This window comes from Balaenoptera ricei, chromosome 13 (assembly GCF_028023285.1).
Source record: "Balaenoptera ricei isolate mBalRic1 chromosome 13, mBalRic1.hap2, whole genome shotgun sequence".
Classification (NCBI taxonomy): domain Eukaryota; kingdom Metazoa; phylum Chordata; class Mammalia; order Artiodactyla; family Balaenopteridae; genus Balaenoptera; species Balaenoptera ricei.
The window spans coordinates 78,151,526-78,170,831 of NC_082651.1; the positions used below are offsets into that span (position 1 = coordinate 78,151,526).

At 52.1% G+C, this 19,306-nt stretch overlaps 1 protein-coding gene across 2 annotated transcripts in view; it reads left to right on the plus strand.

Moving 5' to 3' along the window:
- GALNT14 (polypeptide N-acetylgalactosaminyltransferase 14) overlaps positions 1 to 19,306 on the plus strand; it is a 216,550-nt gene that overhangs the window by 160,700 nt on the left and 36,544 nt on the right. For both annotated transcript variants that reach the window (XM_059942929.1, XM_059942930.1), the window contains exons 3-6: positions 5,065 to 5,163; positions 11,421 to 11,488; positions 13,584 to 13,649; positions 13,766 to 13,887. In XM_059942929.1, the coding sequence (XP_059798912.1) occupies positions 5,065 to 5,163; positions 11,421 to 11,488; positions 13,584 to 13,649; positions 13,766 to 13,887 (355 nt within the window). The remainder of the gene's footprint in view (positions 1 to 5,064; positions 5,164 to 11,420; positions 11,489 to 13,583; positions 13,650 to 13,765; positions 13,888 to 19,306) is intronic.

Here is a 19,306-nt window from a genome sequence, read left to right on the forward strand (position 1 = left end):
TTTAAAAAAATAAATAAATAAAGCAAATAATTAAAAAAAAAAAAAAGAAAAGTCAAAAAAGAAACTACAGGTGGAGAATCAGCTCAGAGGAGCGTGCATTATTCAGGAGCTGCTGTGGCAATCAGGACAGCAGCCCGGGGCTGGCATCTGTCTCTGCGCACAGCGGTGGTCACGCCCTTCCTCCTGGTTCCACCCTCACACCCATCCTTCCTGCTCGCTAGCTCTTCTCTCCAGTAAAAGCCCTGAATCTTTAATAAATTATAAACATGTTTCTCGTCCATCTGCCGGCGCCAGATCTCAGTGTTGGCAGTTTTTGCATTCCCCTGGTGCCCCTAATAGATCTTGCTGTTTGATGAATCTTTCAGATCCTCTCACACGAAGCCCACGCACATTCTGACTCCTCACAGTGGCCTGTTTTAAGGATTTTTCCTGGCCCCTTGGCCTTGTTGCTGCCAGTGTCCAGGACTCGTCTCCAAGCGGGACTGCAGCCCCCCCTGGGCCTTGAAGGGCAGGTGGCTCATGCGCAGGGCTCGGGCAGCTGCGCCCCGTCCAGAACCAGCCCCTCGGGCTCCTGTGCCTTAACCAGGTTGAGTTCACAGTGGACGCTAGGGACAACGACCACATTAGAAGTCACGGAACCTGGACGCAGCTCATCTCGGCCACTCACCAGGGGTGTGAGCTTGAGTGAGATCCTGAGCCTCGGTTGTTCTCATCTGTGGAGTAGAGGTTCTCAGAGGCTGTTGTGAGGGTCCAAGGAGACGGAGGATGAGTCCAGGCACCATGAGCTGAGAGCAGGGGCAGGAGGAAGGCAGTGCTGAGTGCCGGGAGCCGGGATCTGGGATGCCTGTGCCTCAGAGCTGTGATGCACCGCCTCCTGCCGGCCCGCCCTCCCTTGGGGCTGTGCACACAGGGGCGCTTATGGGATTTCTGCCCAGCCTCGAGGAAGAGCCCCTGCCCTTTATCCTGCAGGAGCAGGAGGCTGGCGGGGGCTGAGGCCCAGGAGCAAAACAGCCCAGGCGCCAATGGACGCCTGTTGGGCCAAGTTCTGCCCGCTTTAGGAGGTTGGACTAGGTCATCTCCAAGCCCCTTCCTTCCTTGGCTGAACTCTGAGTTCGTAGTTCTAGTCCAAAAGCATTGAACGTTGCCTGGAGGCAATATTATTATTACAATAATAATTCTCACCACCATTTACTCAGCAGCTATGAAACACCACGTGTTTTGCCTGTATTCTCTGCATTCTTCACAAACAAGCCTGAAAGGGAGGTATTTGTCCTCATTTTACAGGTGACAACACTGAGGCTCAGAGAAGGTAAAGGATGTGCCCAAGGGCACACAGCCAGTTTTCAGCAGATCCAAGATTCCCGTCGACGTCACAGCCCAGGTTCCTTTCTCTAAAACTGATGCTCTTTTTGCTCTCTTTACCTTCTCTTGCCTCCCGGTGCCCCTCCCCCGCTGTCAGACAGGGCAGAACCACTCACTAAGGATGCCCTTCCAGCCTGTGCAAGATCTGGCTCCACCCAGCGGGAGGAGGAGTCTGCAGATTTAAGCGTGATGTTAAAAATAATGATAGTCACTATTTGTCAAGCATCTATTATTACCTAACATGTTAATAATTTAGGGGGAAAAATCTACAAGTTAAAAGTTGTTGTCTCCACTTTCCAGATGAAGATACTGAGTCTTAGAAAAGTAAATTTGGATGTCCAGCCACACAGTTGAGCCTCAGCTGCAGAATGGCCTTCACGGCCTTTCGTTCAAATCAACCACGCTTATTGCATGTCAGCTACGATCAAAGCGTCTGATTACTGATGCTCTGGGAAACTTTAGCAGGAGAGCCTTGGGCCCAAGCTCTGTTTTACAGATGAGCAGACAGCAGCCTGCAGAGGTGGGTGGTTTACCCACCGTCTCGCAGCTGGTCAGCGGTATCCAGACCCCTGGGCCAGTATTCTGCCAACTGCCTCACTGGGCATCCGGCCTGCGGGTCCAGAACCATGCTGTGACGGGGATGCTGTACCCTGTTTGTGTCCATCCATCCCCATCTCACCCTGTGAGATCCAGCTCCTCCTCCTCCATGAAGCCTTCTTCACCGCCCCCCCCCCGCCCCTGCCCCCGCCCCCGGGCGGAGGTCCGCTTCCCTCTGCTCTCCCAGTGCCACGTGCATGCCGCTGCGTCACTGTGCGGCCATACACCTGCCTCCCAGCTGGATGCCTCCAAGGCAGGAAGAGGAGCCCCGTCCCCAAAAGCTCTCTAAGCGGGTAACTCCCAGTACCTCCTGCACCAACTTGCCCCCGAATAACTTAGCTCATAAAAGGTGGGATTTGGGATCCCATCGCCGCCCAGGGTGTGGAATGGGACGCCATCTCCAGCGCAGTGCCCACGCCTGACCCTCAGCACAGCCCTGGCAGCATGGCCTTCTCAGTCATCCTGCTCGTGTCTTCTCTCCCCGTCTCTGATGGAGACAGGGAGGTTCTGCTAAGCTCTCTGCTTTATCACCTTCCGATAAAGAGACATGATTATCATTCCGCTCCCTGACATCCCCCTCATTCCTTTCGGCGCTGACCGTGCTCACTGCCGCCTACCCCTCTGCCTGGGTCCCTCCCAGCCCCTCCTTGCCCCCCATGGACCCTGCAGCACACCAATCGAGGGACCCCCCCCCACCAAGTCCACCTCTGCCAGCCCCCCGCCCTCCTCCCTCCCCACTGCTCACAGCTTAGACTCAGGTCTGAATCCAAAGGTAGGCAAGTCCAAGGCCTCTTCTCACTAGGGGCCATTTCAAGGCATTTTCCTCCTCTTTTATAATGGTTATTTAATGCACAACAAATCGCCCCCAAACTTTAGTGGCTTAGAACAACAGGAATCATTGATTGTCCTTATGGTCTCTGTGAGGTAGGAATTCAGAGCATCTTGGCTGGGCGGTTCAGGCTTGGAGCTGCTAGAGCTGCTGTCATCTGAAGGCTTGACTAGAGCTGGTGGACCCACTTCCAGGGGGGCTCATTCCTGTGTCTGGCAAGTTGGTGCCGGCTGTGGGCAGGAGACCTCAGTTCCAACACACGTCAGCCTCACTCCACAGGGCTGCTTGAGTGTCCTCACGGCATGGCAGCTGGCTTCCCTCCAAGTGGCCAAGGCAAAGTCTTCGGTGCTTTTATGATTTAGCCTTAGAAGTCACACACTGTCCCTTCCATCATATTCTATTAGTCCTATAAGCTAGCCCTGATTCAGTGAGGGACAGAACTATATACTAGGACCAGTAGTTAAGAATCACTGGAAGCCATCTGGGAGGCTGGCTACCTCCCCTTTTAAAAGCATAAAAGGCTAAGTCATCAGCTGACCTAAGAATGCATTTCCTGAATTTCTTTCTCTCTTTCTCCATGAATGGGCATCCGATATACTTATCTCTTGTTCTAGGGACATGAAGATAGACAGGGGTCCTTCCCTAGAGGAACTCATAGTCAAGTGGGGGAGATAGTCCATCTTGAGAAGTGCCAGGAGAGAGATATGTACAAAATTATGGGAGCACAAAGGACAGGTCATTACCTATCTGGGGGAGTATGGAACACCTTTGCAGACAAGAGGTATTTGCTCTGGGTCTTGAAGGATGAGTAGGAGTTCATCAGGTGGAGAAAAGAGAAAGGACACTGCTCCATGCAGAGGTAATAGTGAGAGCAGTGACAGAAAGTTATGGCAGCATATGAAGTTGCAATTGTGGAAGGTCTTGAAGGCTGTGATAGGGAGTTTGGACTTTCTATATCAGGAGCCACTGAAGGCTTCAAGCCAGAGGAAGACCTGGGTGGAGCTTTGTGGTAGACTGGACATGACTGGCAGGGGCAGAGGGTGGAGGCAAGATGACTGGTCAGGAGACTGCTGCAGGAATCCCCCAGAGGAGTAAAGACTCTCTGAGCCGGGCCCATGGGGACTAGAAAGGAGAGGTGGGTTCAGGGTGTGGGGATTTATTAGTAGGTGGTGCTGACGTGATGTGGTGAGAAGTTGTCTCTGTGGGGGGAGCACAGGCAGACCTGAAAGTCATGACCAGCCTTTCCACTGTCTCTACCCCTGGGGCCTTCCTTTCCCGATTCTTGGCTCCTCGTGGCTGACCCATCCCAGTCTGTGCTCAGGTCCTGAGCACAACAGCCCTGCCTTGTCTGTGTAAGTCCTCTTATTCAGGGTTTGCTCTTGTAGGAAAAAGTGTTCAGGGGCTCACAGTCTCCTTGAAGTCCATCCTTGGGACTCTGGACCCCAAGTTAAAAGCCCCAAGAAAGCCCCAAGCCTAGGAAGAAATTAGAAAATGAGGAGAGGAAATGTTTGACTCACCAAACATCTGTTATTTATTTCCTCATTTAATACCCCTGGAACAGCGAGAAACAGGAGGCAGCATTTACCCAGGATCACCCCTGGTGGCCCCAGCCTCACTTGGTGGGTTTATTTCCATTATTATAGTAATTTTCGGGCTGCGGGCTACAATTTTCACTTGCAGTGAGGTATTAAATTGATATTACCCCAGATGTAATTGTCATACAAAATGATCCTGGACATGGGGAAGTGAATGCTTTTTCAAGATGGGGTTTTCCTGCAAATGCTGGGTTTTAGGGCTCTGCCTCTTTAAATATGCCAGATTTCGGTGTGTGTGGCCGGCAGTCAGGGGTCAGCATGGTGTGGCGGGCTGGAGCTGCTGGCCCAGAACACAGTGAGGCCTTGGCAGGCTGGGATGGACACAGACTGGGCAGCAGAGCCCAAGGCTCGGGGGTGGGCTTATGTGGCTACCAGGAACTATGTGCTGTAACCCAGGCACGCGGGAAATCCCGCATTTATGTTCTGTACGTCAGCTTAATTCGACTCCAAGCCCATGTTCCCCCGAGGTGGTGGGAGATTCAGCTCTAATCATTCTCGGAGCTTCCTGGGCTCCCCCGTAGGGCCAAGTGAGGCCCTGGGGTCTTACACAGTGCTGTGCAGCTGGAGGGGGCCCCACCAGACACCAGGCATCTGTCCACACCAGTGATGCCCTCGGTTCCAGCCCTTGAGATCTGCTTTGTCTCTAAAGGTCTTCTTGTCCCGCTGCCTTGCCTTCCCCAGATGCACCCTGCTGGGGTACTGCACGGACCTCCCTCCCACCAGCATCATCATCACCTTCCACAACGAGGCCCGCTCCACCCTGCTCAGAACCGTCCGCAGGTAAGAGCCTTCCCATCTGTCAGCCTTCCAGGCTGGCACGTGGCGAGGGCGTGTCTGCCCGCGCGGGGAGGGGGACCAGTTCAAGTGTTTCTAAGTACCTGCCAGGCACTGTTCGGCACACTGCACATGCATCCGCTAGTAGTCACTCCTCACGCTCCTATGAGGGCGGCTATTATCCCATTATATAGGAGGAAAGATAGAGGCCTGAGGCATCGGGTTACTTATAGAAGGTCACTGGAAGTCATAGAGGACTTGGTCCCAGAGCACTTGCCCTTAACCACTGTGTAGACTGCCTCTAGAGCATGAGTTCTCATTTTCACAGCTGATGAGGAAGTCGGGGCCCCGAGAGGCTGAGTACATCCTCCACCCCCAGCATCAGTCTGGGATTAGAGCTCGGGTCTGCCAAGAGCATCCGAGAGAGACTCCTTGCCTTCCAGGCTGACCTCTTCTCCTCCTTGGAGGAGTCTTCTACACACACACACACACACACACACACACACACACACACACACCCCATCAGGGCCTTCTTCTGGGCTGCTTCTCTGCACATCTCTACTCTAGCACTTAATGCATTTTTCCCAGATGTAATCCTCAATGAACTCCTGACGGGTAAGGGCTGTATCTTATTCATGCCTTACCTAACCTCCCTGTGGCATAATAATTAGTCCTACGGCCTAGAGCTGCTTTGGTTAATTCAGGTAAAGGACTGAGACTGTGCTGGCACAGAGCAGCCATCCCTGTATCTGCACAGCTAGTGAGCTCTCAAAAGAAAAGATGCGGGACTTCCCTGATGGCGCAGTGGTTAAGAATCCGCCTGCCAATGCAGGGGACACGGGTTTGAGCCCTGGTCCGGGAAGATCCCACATGCCGCGGAGCAACTAAGCCCGTGTGCCACAACTACTGAAGCCCGCACGCCTAGAGCCTGTGCTCCACAACAAGAGAAGCCACTGCAATGAGAAGCCAGTGCACCACAACAAAGAGGAGCCCCCGCTCAATGCAACTAGAGAAAGCCCACGCACAGCAATGAAGACCCAATGCAGCCAAAAAATAAATAAATAAATAAATAAATTTATAAAAAAAAAAAAGAAAGAAAGAAAAGATGCTCTGGGGTACCTAAAAGAGCACCACACTTGCAGTCTGAAGACCTGGGTCAAGTCCCCACCCTACCACTTCCTTGCCTTGTGACCTTGGACAGGTCATTAGCCACATCTGTAAAGATGGTGATAGAAAGGTCTTTCATGTTTCAAGTTCTATCACATTTCCCACAAGAAGACATTACCCTGGGACATTTGGGGGCCATTATAATGTGGGCACCCCAGGTCCCCCATGCTTTCCTTACACTATGTTTATGTTCTCGGGGGCACTTCAGCTGCTGCCCTCAGACTCGTCCCTTTCAGCTCTAAGACATATTTCTACTTCTCTTCCTGCTGCTCCTGCATCTCTTTATAATAGTAATAACGGTACTTTATGATAATAATACTAACATGTTAAATGTATGCTGAGCTTAATGGTCCACAGAACACATTTTATCTGTCACTTCAGTTGGAGCCCCATCGGACCTTGTGAAGTCCAGGTGCACGTAGTGAATGGAGGCCAAGTCCACAGAGCTGGGAAGCACAGGAGCCAGGATTCGGGTTTCTGACTTCCTGGGTGGAAGTGGAGAGCAGTAGGGGTGCAGCCCCAGCGCCTCTGTCTGCCAGCCTGATGGAGGGCTTCCCCCGAGGCCCTGGTGCCCTGCACTCTGAAGGGGACTTGGGGACCATCAACACCATGCTCTTCAGAAGGCCCCATGAACTGCCAGACTGTACCCCAAATTCTGCTGGGCGCTTTGCTGAGAGAGCTCAGGACCTCTTTCCTGCCTCTCAGGAACTTCAGTGTGAGCCAGACCCCTGGCTCAGACCCAAGTGTGATGCATGAAAACAGCAGAATTAGGGCCCGAGAGCCAGGTATGACCAGACGGGCATTAACATCATTAGCAGGCAGGGCGGAAGTGAATTTTAGGGGTGGAGGCAAGAAGATTACTTCTAGGAAATTCCGTGGCCAGGTGTCATTTGCCTTGGGAATCCGTACCTCCCTTTTACTCCCTATCCTGTTGCACAAATAAATCGCTAGCCACTGAGAGAGAATTGAATGAAGAGCACTTCCTATCTCACTTTTGTTGTGATGAAAGGATCTTTTCTAAGACATCTTTTCATCTTTAACTTTCTAGAATTCTCATGGCTTTGCTGCCAGGCTCTGGCAAGGGAAAGATGCTCGAGGAACTGGGAAGGACCGAGTTGCCCTCTCGTCCCTCCCATGCAGCGCCTGGCCAGGCCTTGGTCCCTCTGTCCATCCCTGCCCAGGCTCCTGCATTAGCCGGGGATGGGGGGTGTGGGAAGGCACACATGGGGGCACTCAGAGCCAGGCAGAGGCACGATGCAGTGGGTGATGGGGGGAGGGAGAGAGAGTCACAGCCTTGATGAGTTAGGGGACTTTTCTCACTTAAGGACTGAGAAAAGCCCTGAAGAATAGTTTATCTTGACTGGTGTTGCCACGAGACCCTGTGTATATATGAGACCCAGGGCCGCCCCCTTCTTTTGGAGCATCCTCTGGCCTCCTGCCTCCCAGGGGGGCTCTGGAGCATGCTGACTGGCCAGTTTATATCTTGAACCTCCTTGCTGTGGCTTTTGGTAATAACCTAGATTTAGAGGAGCAGTCTCTCAGATTCAGATGGTTAAGAAATTGGACCCTGGGACCAGATTTGCCCACTCTGCCCTTACCAGCTGTGTGACCTTGGGCACCTCCTTCACCTCTCTGCCTCAGTTTCCTTTTCTGCCAAACAAGGAGTACTGGTAATAACTGCCTCACATGATTGTGGAGAGGAGTGAACGACTTCAGGTAGGTAAAGGCCTTGGAAGAGTGCCTGGCACAGAGTGAGCCTGGGGAGGTGACAGCAGGTGCCATGAGGCACCCCCAGCCCGGGTAGGCAGCGGGGTTCTGGTGCTGTGGCTCTCAAGCTTGAGCAGACATCAGAATCCCCTGGAGGGCTCGTTAAAACATGGTTTCTTGGGCCCCATCCCCACATATTCCAACTCAGTAGGTGTAGAGTGGGGCCCAAGACTTTGCATTTCTACGAGGTCCCCAGGTGATACCGACGCTGCTGGTTCTGGGATCACACGTTGAGAGCCGGTGTCATCATCATTATCAATCCTCAGGTTCCGGGGGCAGCTGCCGGGCACCAGGCAGGGTGCTAAGCTCCTTCTCTGTGGCTGAGGCAGCTGTGCTGACAGTTCGGCACTTCCTGAAGCTCTCCGGCTAGTGAATGGCAGATACGCAGACACAGCACTCGAACCCAAGTCGGTCTGACTCCAGAACGACTAAACTCAACTGTCAACCGGCCTCAGGTCTTCATTCAACTGGTATTTATGGAACGTCTGATAAACGCTGCCTGCCTATAGCCCCGTGCAGTTCACAAAGCAATTTCAAATACATTTCCTCATTTCATACACACAATAGCCTGTGAAGTAGGTCAAGTACTAACATCACCTGCCTTTGCAAGGAAAATGTAATTACAGATGGAAATGAAGGCTGAGACCTGCCCGGTGTCTTGCTCAGGATCGCATAGTAGTAGATGGTAGAGGCCGCCCGGCCTCCCATGCTGCTGTACCTGCCATCTCTCAGGGGGATCCGGGGGCCCCATGGTTAGGGCGCGGCGGGCAGAAGGTGTAGACGCTGCCGGCAGCCGCCCTCTGGCAGAGAGCGAGCTGTGGATAGGAGACTCAGTTCTAGGATAATTCCCAGGACGAGTGTGACCCCGATGCGCCCATGAGGCGAGCGCTCAGTCCCCTGCGAGGCTGTGAAAGGAAAGGGCGCAGAACAGAGCAGTGGGGGTGAAGCAAGGAAAACGCCGGGCCCTGGAGGAAAGGGAGGGTCGGCTTGGCTGTGGAGGGACTGGTGAGCCGTCCTGGCAGAGAACTGGTGAGACCAGAGGAGGGAGATGGAAGCCACCAGGGTCCAGGGGATGAGGGTGGGGTGTGCAGAAGAGAGGACCCAGGGGGACCATCTGGGCCGAGCCAGGTCCCCTGGGCTGGACTTGACCTGTCTCCTTCTCCAGCCACCCCAGGCGCCCAGAGCACCTGCCCATCTCAGGCCCTCCCAGCCCCGAGTCACTTTTTCAGTGCCCCTACCATCACTCCAATTGCTCTGTTGAGAGGAGCAAAAACCAGCCAGGTGTCACTAGGAAATGGTGTAATTAGCACTTACCGCTGACGATTTCATTCTTTTTTTTTTTTTTCTTTTTTAAACCCTGGACATTTTTTATTCGCTAATCATCTCTCAGTTCAACCAGCACAGAGCTGCACGCGATTTACCTTTTGATGTTCACAGAAGAGAACTCTTGAATTTCAAAGAGCCGGCAGGGATTTGGGGAGATCGCGTGCAGAAGCTACAGCCGTAATCAAACCTCATTAGAGGGTATTCTTCCAGCAACTTTTCCCTCTCTCTCAGCCTCGCTCTCCCCATCCCTCTCTGATTAGAGGGCTGGTTGTTGGGTTTGGTGTGTTTCCTTTCGGATGATTGTGGCGAGGGTTCCCTCCCACCACCTCGTGCCCTCCCTGTCCCCACCTCCCAACAGCGGGCTCAGGGCTTGGGGTTGGGGTTCCTCTCTCCCCCTCACACTAGTTGCCATGGTGAAAACTAAGGTTTCATAAATAAAGGTAGCTCCAGGCGAAGTTCTCCTCCTGGAAAGTCTCTGCATCCTGCTTAGAAAGGACAGCTCACCAGAAGCAGGGCTCAGGTGCACACACGCCTCCGCCAGCGCCCATCTGAGCCCCGTCCTCAGTACACGCAGGGCGCTGGGTGCCCCACGGTGGGTGGTGTGGCCCAGGAATGTTTCTGAGGACCCATGCAGTTTGGCGTGTTCAGGAGAAGCAGGATCCAGCCATCTCAGGCCTGAAACCCAGAATGAACACAGAAACCTAACCTTGCCCTGTGGGTACAGATCCACAGCACAGGAGAGGAAGTGAAGTCAATTCAAAAATCACCACTGATGCACAAAACAGTAATAATTGCTACACTTTTTATCACTGTTATCAGCAGACACTGTGCTAAATGTTTTAGAAACATTCTCCTTTAATTCTCCCAACAGCCCTGTGAATGATAGGTACTATTATTATCCCTGTTATACAGATGGGAATACTTTACTGCACAGAGCAGTGAAGTAACCTGCCCAAGATTACACAGCCTGTAGTAAGTAGCTCCTAGACCACAGGCTTCTCACAGAGCTCACATCTCCTTTGATCCTCATCATATACCCAGCACCCAGCACATAGTAGGTGTGCACTAAACATCCCTGGAGTGCATGGTCATGGGCCAAGGCCCAGCTGGACTCTGGCAGTACAGACAATAGCTTGACAAGGCCCCTGCTGCCGGGGAGGTGGCCATTTTGATGGGCCAACAAAACCAGCCCTTGGAGTCAGGCTGGCATGAGAGCCGCAGGAAGCTTCAGATACAAACAGCTGAGGGACCCCAGAGGAGGAAGCAGTTCATTCTCACTAAGTGGCTTGGAAAGCCGCTAGGGGGGAAGTGACATTTGAATAGATCCTTGTGGCACAGGAGGGGCATTTCACGCTGTGGCAGCAGTAGGAGAATGGGCCTCGGTTGTAACAAGCAGGGTGTCTCCAGATAAAGGCACTGGGCATGAGGAGGCTGGGAAGAGGGCTGGCTCCAGGTTGGGAAAAGCCTTGAAAAGCATGCTGAGGGTTTGGGGTGTAGATTGTGGGGAGCCTTTTGTCAACCTATGTACTTGCATTAGTGAGGAAAGTCACATGATCGGAGATCAGATCTGTGCTTCAGAAAGCTCACTCTGGAGGTGACCTCCCGTGATGGGAGGATGGCCTGACAGGTCAGGCTACTGAAAAAAAAACAGGCAAAAGAGGTTGGATCAGGTTGGAGGTATAAGAGGTGAAGGTGATTTGAGTGATATTTTTCAAGGAAAACCAGCACATCTTGGTCATTGATGTGATGCAGGATTTCGGGAAGAGGGAGGGTCGTTGAGGGTGGCTGTGGATCTCTGGGTGCTAGGGGGGTGGTGGTGATATTCACTAAGACACAGCAGAGTTGTATCGCAGTGGCTCACAGGTGAGCAGTTTGGCTGGACAAAGCTTTTCGGTTGCTCTGAGTTTTATTCTTCAAATGCAGTGGTGTCTATTTAAAGCTCAAGTTGATACATGTATTTGCCGCTGGAAGTCATAATGATCTTTCCTCTTTCAATCTCACAGCATATTAAACCGCACCCCTATGAATCTCCTCCAGGAAATCATATTAGTCGATGACTTCAGCAATGACCGTAAGTACCATCGCTCTCCTGTGCTGTGGACACAAATGTCTGTTCCCAGCCCCTGTGTAACCAGCAGAGGTGAGGCCACTGGTTCCCTGGGGATGGAAGAAGCCTGGGTTTGTAGTAGGTTGGAAGACACTGAGTGTCCAGGCGGGGCTCAAGAAGTACATAAACCTTACATTTGAGAAACAATGTCTTGGGTTCTCTGCCATGAGTCTTTGAGGATCTAACCAGATCAATTCAGTAGATTCTTGATGGGGTTGGTGTGTGTATGCATGTGTGTCCCTGCCCCCAACCTGCATTCCTGGACTTGAAGAGCCCCCATACCTTCAAAGAGACCCCGAGCCCTGAAGCAGGGCCCATGACTAGAGATTCGTCACTCGTATACTCTGATAATCCACCAGCCTGAGCTGAGGCCACCTACCCTCTTCCTTTCATTCCCACGGCAGGACTCATGGGGAGGGGGGGGTTCAGTTTTTGGGACATCCCATCACTTGGCCATGACGCAGTGAGCAGCTGCCTTCCAGCCTTCCAACCACTGGTCATTACCATCCCCTAGTCATCCTGTCCGAGAACCTGGTCCCACCCAAATTCACAATCCAAGTCCACTTTCCCCGAGAAAAGCACGTGGGAGGTTTCAGACCCCTGTGTGTTCAGTTTGACGATCAGGCACGATCATCGCAGAAGCACTGTTACACTTCAGGAATGGACAGTGCTGGCGCCTCTTCCGAGAGCCGTCATCCCAGCCCCAGCACTGCTGCAGGCAGTCGGCCACGTGCAGGCAGAACCGCCTCTTCCCAGTGACAAACCAGGGGAAGCAGGTGATGGCCACTGGGGACAGCTCCGAGTCCCAGGAGAGTGGAGTCTCTCCCCACCAGCCCTGATGCTGGAAGCTGGGCATCGGAGCCACTTCCACACTGGGGTCTGCTGTAGGAAGGCTGGAAACCCACACCTCTGACACAGCCTCAGAACCTTGGAAGTCATGCACAAGGGGGTTGTGCACCAGATCCAGGGTAATCAGATCGGACTTGAGTTCTGAAACTCAGTGATCTGATCTCCCTTCCCTAGTGAGAAAGGGGTTGGAGCTGGGGAGACACTCGTCCTGCTGGGAGGTAGCTGGCACTGAGGCTGGAGACGGGAATGCTGCTGGATTCACTTAGAAGCAGAATAGCTTAGTGGTTAGAGCATGGCCTCTGGAGCCAACTGCCCGGCTTCAAATCCGGGACCTGTCACTGACTCACTCACTAGCTGTGTGCCTTGGGCAAATTATTGACCTCTATGCGCATCAGTTTCCTTGCCTATAAAATGGGGATAACAATGATATATATGGTTTATATAAGGATGAACGTGTTAACATATTTGAAGTGCTTAGAACAGCACCTGGCTCCGAGGAAGCCCCTGTAAGTCTTTGTGGTCACTCTGTAGAGTCCAGACCCAAGCAGAGAGGCTGAGGTTGGCCAACCAGTGAAGCAAAATCAAAACTTATTATGATGTGGAGTTCAGAGCCAAGGAGTGCTGGGGCAGGCAGGCACGCCAGGGCCACCCAGGGTGAATGCCTAGGATGGGTCTCTTGCCTTTCCCAGCACATTTCCCTGCATGGTGGAGAGCTGAACCAGCTCTGGGTGACGGGATACACCGGACGGATCCCCTAACAAATAGGGTCTCCTGTATTGAGTCCATGAACTGAAAGGAAACTCCAAAATTTGTCTCATCCATTCTCTGGCCTCCCAGCGGCTTTTTATCAGGCCCCTCGTAAGTGAATAGGACTCTGATCATGCTTTGAATGATCTATAAAAAGGCAGAAATGTCCCCAGGTGACCATGCCAAGATTTCCCATCTGGCAGTGTTCCAGCAAGTACGCAGGTGCCACTGTGTGACTGACCTGCTCCAAAGTGGCCCCCTTGCGGCCACTTTGCACAGACTGGGCCATGTTGTATTTTGCTAGCTGTGGTCAGTCAGCCCCTTCCAAAGCCCACAAACACCCTGGCATCAAGACAGGGCACCGCGGTTGGGGGCGGGGACGGCAGGCAGGGCTGCCTCACCTACTCCGCCGGCTCACCTCCACCCCCAGGCGCTCAATCCACGTGACCTCTTGTCTTTGCAGCCGAGGACTGCAGAGAGCTCATCAAGCTACCCAAGGTGAAATGCTTACGCAATAACGAGCGGCAAGGTGGGTCTGCGCTGCTGGGCGGGGCCGGGGGTGGGATGCGTTTGGGCGTGTGTTCTGTGTGGTCCCAGACGATGGAGTGACGCTGACGCCCACTCGGCCGATTGTCCCTCCTGCAGGTCTGGTGCGGTCCCGCATCCGGGGTGCTGATGCTGCCCAGGGCACCACCCTGACTTTTCTCGACAGCCACTGTGAGGTGAACAGGGACTGGCTCCAGCCCTTGCTGCACAGGGTCAAAGAGGTGAGCGAGGTGGGTTCCGTGCCCCCCGCTTTCCTAAGCTCAGGACTTCACGTATGCCCTCAACCCCTCGGGGGGTGGGTCCCCATTTTATAGATGAGGAGAATGGGGGAGAGTGGCCTTCCCCGGGGTCGCCCAGCAGGCAGTGGTGGAACAAAGCCCAGGACCTCGTCTTTGCACCACACTGTCACCCACAGCAGGCCTGCAGGTGGGGCTGCCGATGGCTGGTACGTGACACACGCAGCTTCCTGGCCAAGAGGACTGCCCAGAACGGTTTCTCCCAGACGTTAGAAAGTTCCAGAAAGGGAGTCCTGATGAGTGTCATTTGTGAAAAGGAGGCCGTGGGATTAACCAGGCCTCATAACGCAAATCCTGAGGCTTCTGACTTATCTCCAGCCACGTGTCACCCTCATCCAAAGGCCAAGGTGGGAGCAGGGGGTGGATGCTAAAAGACCTGAATTCCTTGCCTCTGTCTGCCCTTAAATTACTCTAGAATTCTGTCTGCTTTCTCTCTCTGGGTCTCAGTTATTCCTCTTGAAATTTTTAAAAAATTTTTTTATAATTTTCCCATCATTATTTTATATTCCCAAAAATCCATCCACCCCTCCCCTGCCTTGATCTGCAGAAAGCACTGCATGCTTAGATGCCAGTGTCTGTGACTAGCATTTATGCTGTTCATTTCCTCCGTGAGTTACTGTCTCCTGCAGCTGCTCTGTGAAGTGGGAAGCCGGGTATTTTTAACATACCCATTTCACAGGTGAGGATACAGCCTCGGGGAGAATCATATAATTTGGGCTGATATTTCCTAGCTGGTACCGCCAACACCAGGGCCCTCAGTGTTGCCTCAACAGCAGCTGCCCTGTGCTGTGGTTATTTCCTTCTCACTCTTCAAGGTGGCTCCTTGACTCCTATTGCAAAATGACGGTTTTCAGAGGATGAAAGAATTGAGATGTGTGAACTGCTCAGAGTACTAAGAAATCCTTACCAACTTTGTTCATCCGTTGAGAGAACCTCGGTGGGTGTACAAAGTTCCCACACCTGGGCCTAGATGTTAAAACCCATCCCGTGACCACTTTCTCTGAGATCGGGAGGGCTCATATAAGTGTGTGACGTAACCAGGTGAAGAGGTCTGGATGGAGACATAGTCGGTTATGAGCAGACCATTCTGTTGAGGGGCATGGCCCGGCGCTGGAGGCCCTTCCGCGTCCTCCCCTCCCTTTGTGCTCCGTCTACACATGCAGCAAGCCTCCCCAGTCTAACACTCTTACAAAGCTAGACTGCTCCTCCTCCCTGACCGTGCCCGACATGCCCACTGCTTCATCTCCCTCTAAGCCCTTCCTGTCCCTGGATGCCCTTCCCCTCCTCTCCACAACCCCCTTGCTCTCCAGGGCCTCACCCATGTCTCCTCTCCTCCAGGAAGTCTTTCCTGACTGCATGGCCAGCTGGGATCACTCCCAGCAAGAATTGCCCACTTAGCCCTACAATTTCCTTTTCTGGGTTTAGTTCTCTGTCTCCCTTAACAGATGACAAACCCAGGGCGGCACCAATCACCTCACTGTGGTCACAGAGTAAGGTGCTCAGTGTTTGGAAATGATAATAATACGAAACTACATGCAACGGGAGGTGATAAGGTTGGAATAGGAGGAAAACGGGCTCGCTTCGTGCCTCTAAGTTAACTACCAGACATTTATCGAACAACTATTTTGGGCAGAGTTTTGAGGGAGAGTTGGGATGGACCATGGAAAAGGAATCCACACCCTGCTTTCTTCCCCAGCCCAGAAACTTTTTTTTTTTTTTAAACATCTTTATTAGAGTATAATTGCCTTACAATGGTGTGTTAGTTTCTGCTTCATAACAAAGTGAATCAGTTATACATATACATATGTTCCCATATCTCTTCCCTCTTGTGTCTCCCTCCCTCCCACCCTCCCAATCCCACCCCTCTAGGTGGTCACAAAGCACCGAGCTGATCTCCCTGTGCTATGTGGCTGCTTCCCACTAGCTATCTCTTTTACATTTGGTAGTGTATATATGTCCATGCCACTCTCTCACTTTGTCCCAGCTTACACTTCCCCCTCCCCGTGTCCTCAAGTCCATTCTTAGTAAACCCGGAAACTCTTCAAACCGTGTTGTTTAGGGTTTTCATGGAGGTTTGTTTACATAGGCATGGTTGATGAAATCATTGGCCATTGGTGGTTGAGCTCAATCTCCAGCGTCTCTCCTCTCCTTTGAGGTGGGGGGCAAATGGGGAAGGGAATGTGAGGAGGTTGGGCATGGGGCTGCAATTTCCAGCCCTTTAATCACATGGTTGGTTCCTCTGGGAACCAGCCCCCCCTCCTCCAAGAGTCACCTCATTAGTATAAACTCAGATATAGTGAAAAAGGCTTATTATGAGAACAAAAGATACTCCTGTCACCCCCAATCAGTCAGGAAATTCCAAGAGTTTTAGGAGGAACAAAGGCTAAATTCAGATTTCTTTTAATATCACAACATCACAGTATATACCACTTTTTGTTTATCCACTCACCCACTGATGGACATTTGGGTTGTTTCTGCCTTTTTACCATCGTGAATAATGCTGCTGCAAACATTTGTGTACAGGTTTTCCTCTGAGTACCTGCTTTCAATTCTTTGGGGTGCATACCATGGAGTGGAATTGCTGGGTTGTGTGGTAATTCGGTGTTTGACCTATAAGGACCTCCAGGCTGATGTGTCCCTGCAGGATGCTTTCCTCGGGCGGCCTTATTGAACCTGGAGGCCCTTTCCTTCCCCGTGGCACTGAGTCCATCTCTGAAGCCCTCTTTGAAAAAATGCTCTCTTGTGTATCCCTGCACAGCAATCCTCCTATAGGAGTCATGCGGCCCCAAGAGTGGGCTCAGCCCCCCAGGCCAAGCTCCCGGTCCCCACCACTGTCTGACCTAAAGCTTTCATGGCAGAGGATTGCTCAGACAAACCCCAGACTGTGGTCCCACCCTCACCTGCAGAGGTTTTCACCAGACCCCAACTCTTGATGATGAGATGGTTCTGCTGAGACATCCCCTTCAGGATGGGGAGTGTGGGCGTGTGTCAGCCTCTGTTTCCACGTGTCTTCGTATGTGTCTCATCTCAGAGTAAAACGTGATTTGATCTTGTGAGTGGAAGTGGAAATTTTAAGCTGTAATTGGAGTTTGGGATTTTCAAAAATAGAAAGAGATAAGAAAGAGGTTGGGCTTGAGCTGTCAGAAGCTGTCCTCAGCTGGTGTTTTCCACATGGAAAATCTCCTTGATTTCCCTTCCTTCCCTTCAATTACATGATGATACTTGAAACAAGCACCAAGTTGTTAGGCTTTTTTAAACAGAGGCTTCTTCCCTGCCACCCTTATCTACATATTCCTTTAATAGGAAAAAAAGATTTTAAGAAATTTCAATCCCTGTAGCATTTGGCAAATTGATATAAATAATGGTTTACATATGCTTCAAAGCCCTTTCACATGCTTCCTTTCTTGTTCCTTCCAAAAGCCCTGTTAGGAAGGCAGGAGAGTTTTGCAAATGATAATTTGCCTTTGCTTCATAGATGAAGAAACAGAGTTCCTCAGAGTGTGCTGATTTGCTTAAGGTCAAACGTATTCTAGATGTCAGAACCAGAATGGGAACCCAGGTCCCTGGCCCCCCTCCTGCTCCCCCATCCCTCCCTCCAGGCTAACAGAGACCCCACATTGTACTCCTCTGCTCTTCTGTCCACCACCTTCCCTAGATAGCAAGGTCTTATTCATCTTTGTACCATCCACAATCCCTAAACCATAGTAGGTGCTCAGTGATGCTGGTGGATGCAATGAGTGAATGGTCGTCTCTAGAAGTGTTTTGATTGCCCGTTTACAGTGTGGTTTTAATTATATGAGATGGTGGAGGAAGAAGAGAGGTATGACTGGAGGGGTGATTGATGGCCATTGGCTCTCAGTGGGGCTTGGGCTTGGCTTTGCGTCGGGGAGGGGGAGGGCGTGTTGTTCTGGATCTGCCGGGGATTTCACCAGCTGCCGTTTGAGCTTACCTGTGGACCTAGCCTTAAAGATAAAGCCACTGGAGCACACAGGTGGGGACCTGCAGTAGGTCTGGGCATCTTTATGGAGAGTCCATCCATCCCTGAGCCTGTGTGAGGAGAGGCCATCTTGCTCAGCTGTAATTGATCCACCGGCTTTGCCTCTAGTCATTGACAGTGCCCTCAGAGAGAGTTCATAGCTGCCCTCTTTTAGCCAATGCCAGCTGAACACCTGCCGCCCAGCCGGCTCTGGCCTGGGGCTGAGGGATACAGAAGTGGAGCAGATATGACCCCCAGGGTCACTCAGGGAGGTTTGTGTCCTGTCTTCGAGGGGTCACGTCTAACGTCTCCTGCAGCCCCCTCTTAAGTTTGCCTCCACACAGCACTTAGCCCCAAGCATCCCTCTCTGCCTATCTGGCCTCCATGACTCTGAGCCAAGCAGCTGTCACACCCGAGTTGTGGAAGGACAGAAACCCTCAGAACTTACAGAAGAGTACCCCGGAGTCTGTCATAGCCCTGGAGGCAGAGCCCATGGGTTTCTTCTGGGGAAGCCTGTGGCCAAGGTAAGCAACCAGCATTTTATTTTGCCTTGCAGTTTCCAAATATTGAGGAAAGGTTTAAAAAAAACAGGATTGCAGTTTGGGGTCCCCAAGACCACCCTCAGGCTCAATAATTCACTAGAAGGACTGGGAACTTGGCAAAGATGCTACACGCAAGGTTACTGTTTATTACTGCCAAGGGATCTGGATTAAAATCAGCAGCGGGAAGAGGTGCACGGGGGGAGTTCCGGGCACGATCGTGCAGTTGTCCCCTCCCAGTGCTGGTGTGCGGGCAGCACTTGCTTCCCCCAGCCAGGGTGTGTGGCAACATGCACGGAGTGTTGCCAAACAGGGGAGCCCACCCAAGCCTTGGTGTCCAGGGTTTTAATGGAGGTCAGTCACATAGCCGTGGCTAATCACCGCCATGGTTTCCACGCCCCTTCAGAGGTCAAGTTGAGTTGGCACCCCGTGACCCAAGGCCGTCACCACAAATCTCACCGTTAGCATAGACTATCTGATGTAACCCCAGGGTCCCAGGTAAACAGAGACACTTTTATAGGCAGAACATGCCAAGGGCTTAGAAGTTACCTCTCAGGAGTTGGGCAAGGGCTAAACGTATCTTTAGGTTAATCCTTTATGGCACAAGGGTTTTTACCTAAAGACTCAGTGAAGCTGTAGAGGCCCAAACTCAGCAGACAAAGGCAAAAAGAGGACTTTGTCAGACCCACAGAAGAAGATCAGTCTCTGAACTTCTGAGAACATTTCAGAATTCAAGTCAGGAGAATGTCTTTGAGGTGTGTCTCTGTGGAGATATTGGTGTGGGTGGTGGATGGTTGTGCGTGCGTGCAGTGGGTATATACACACGGAC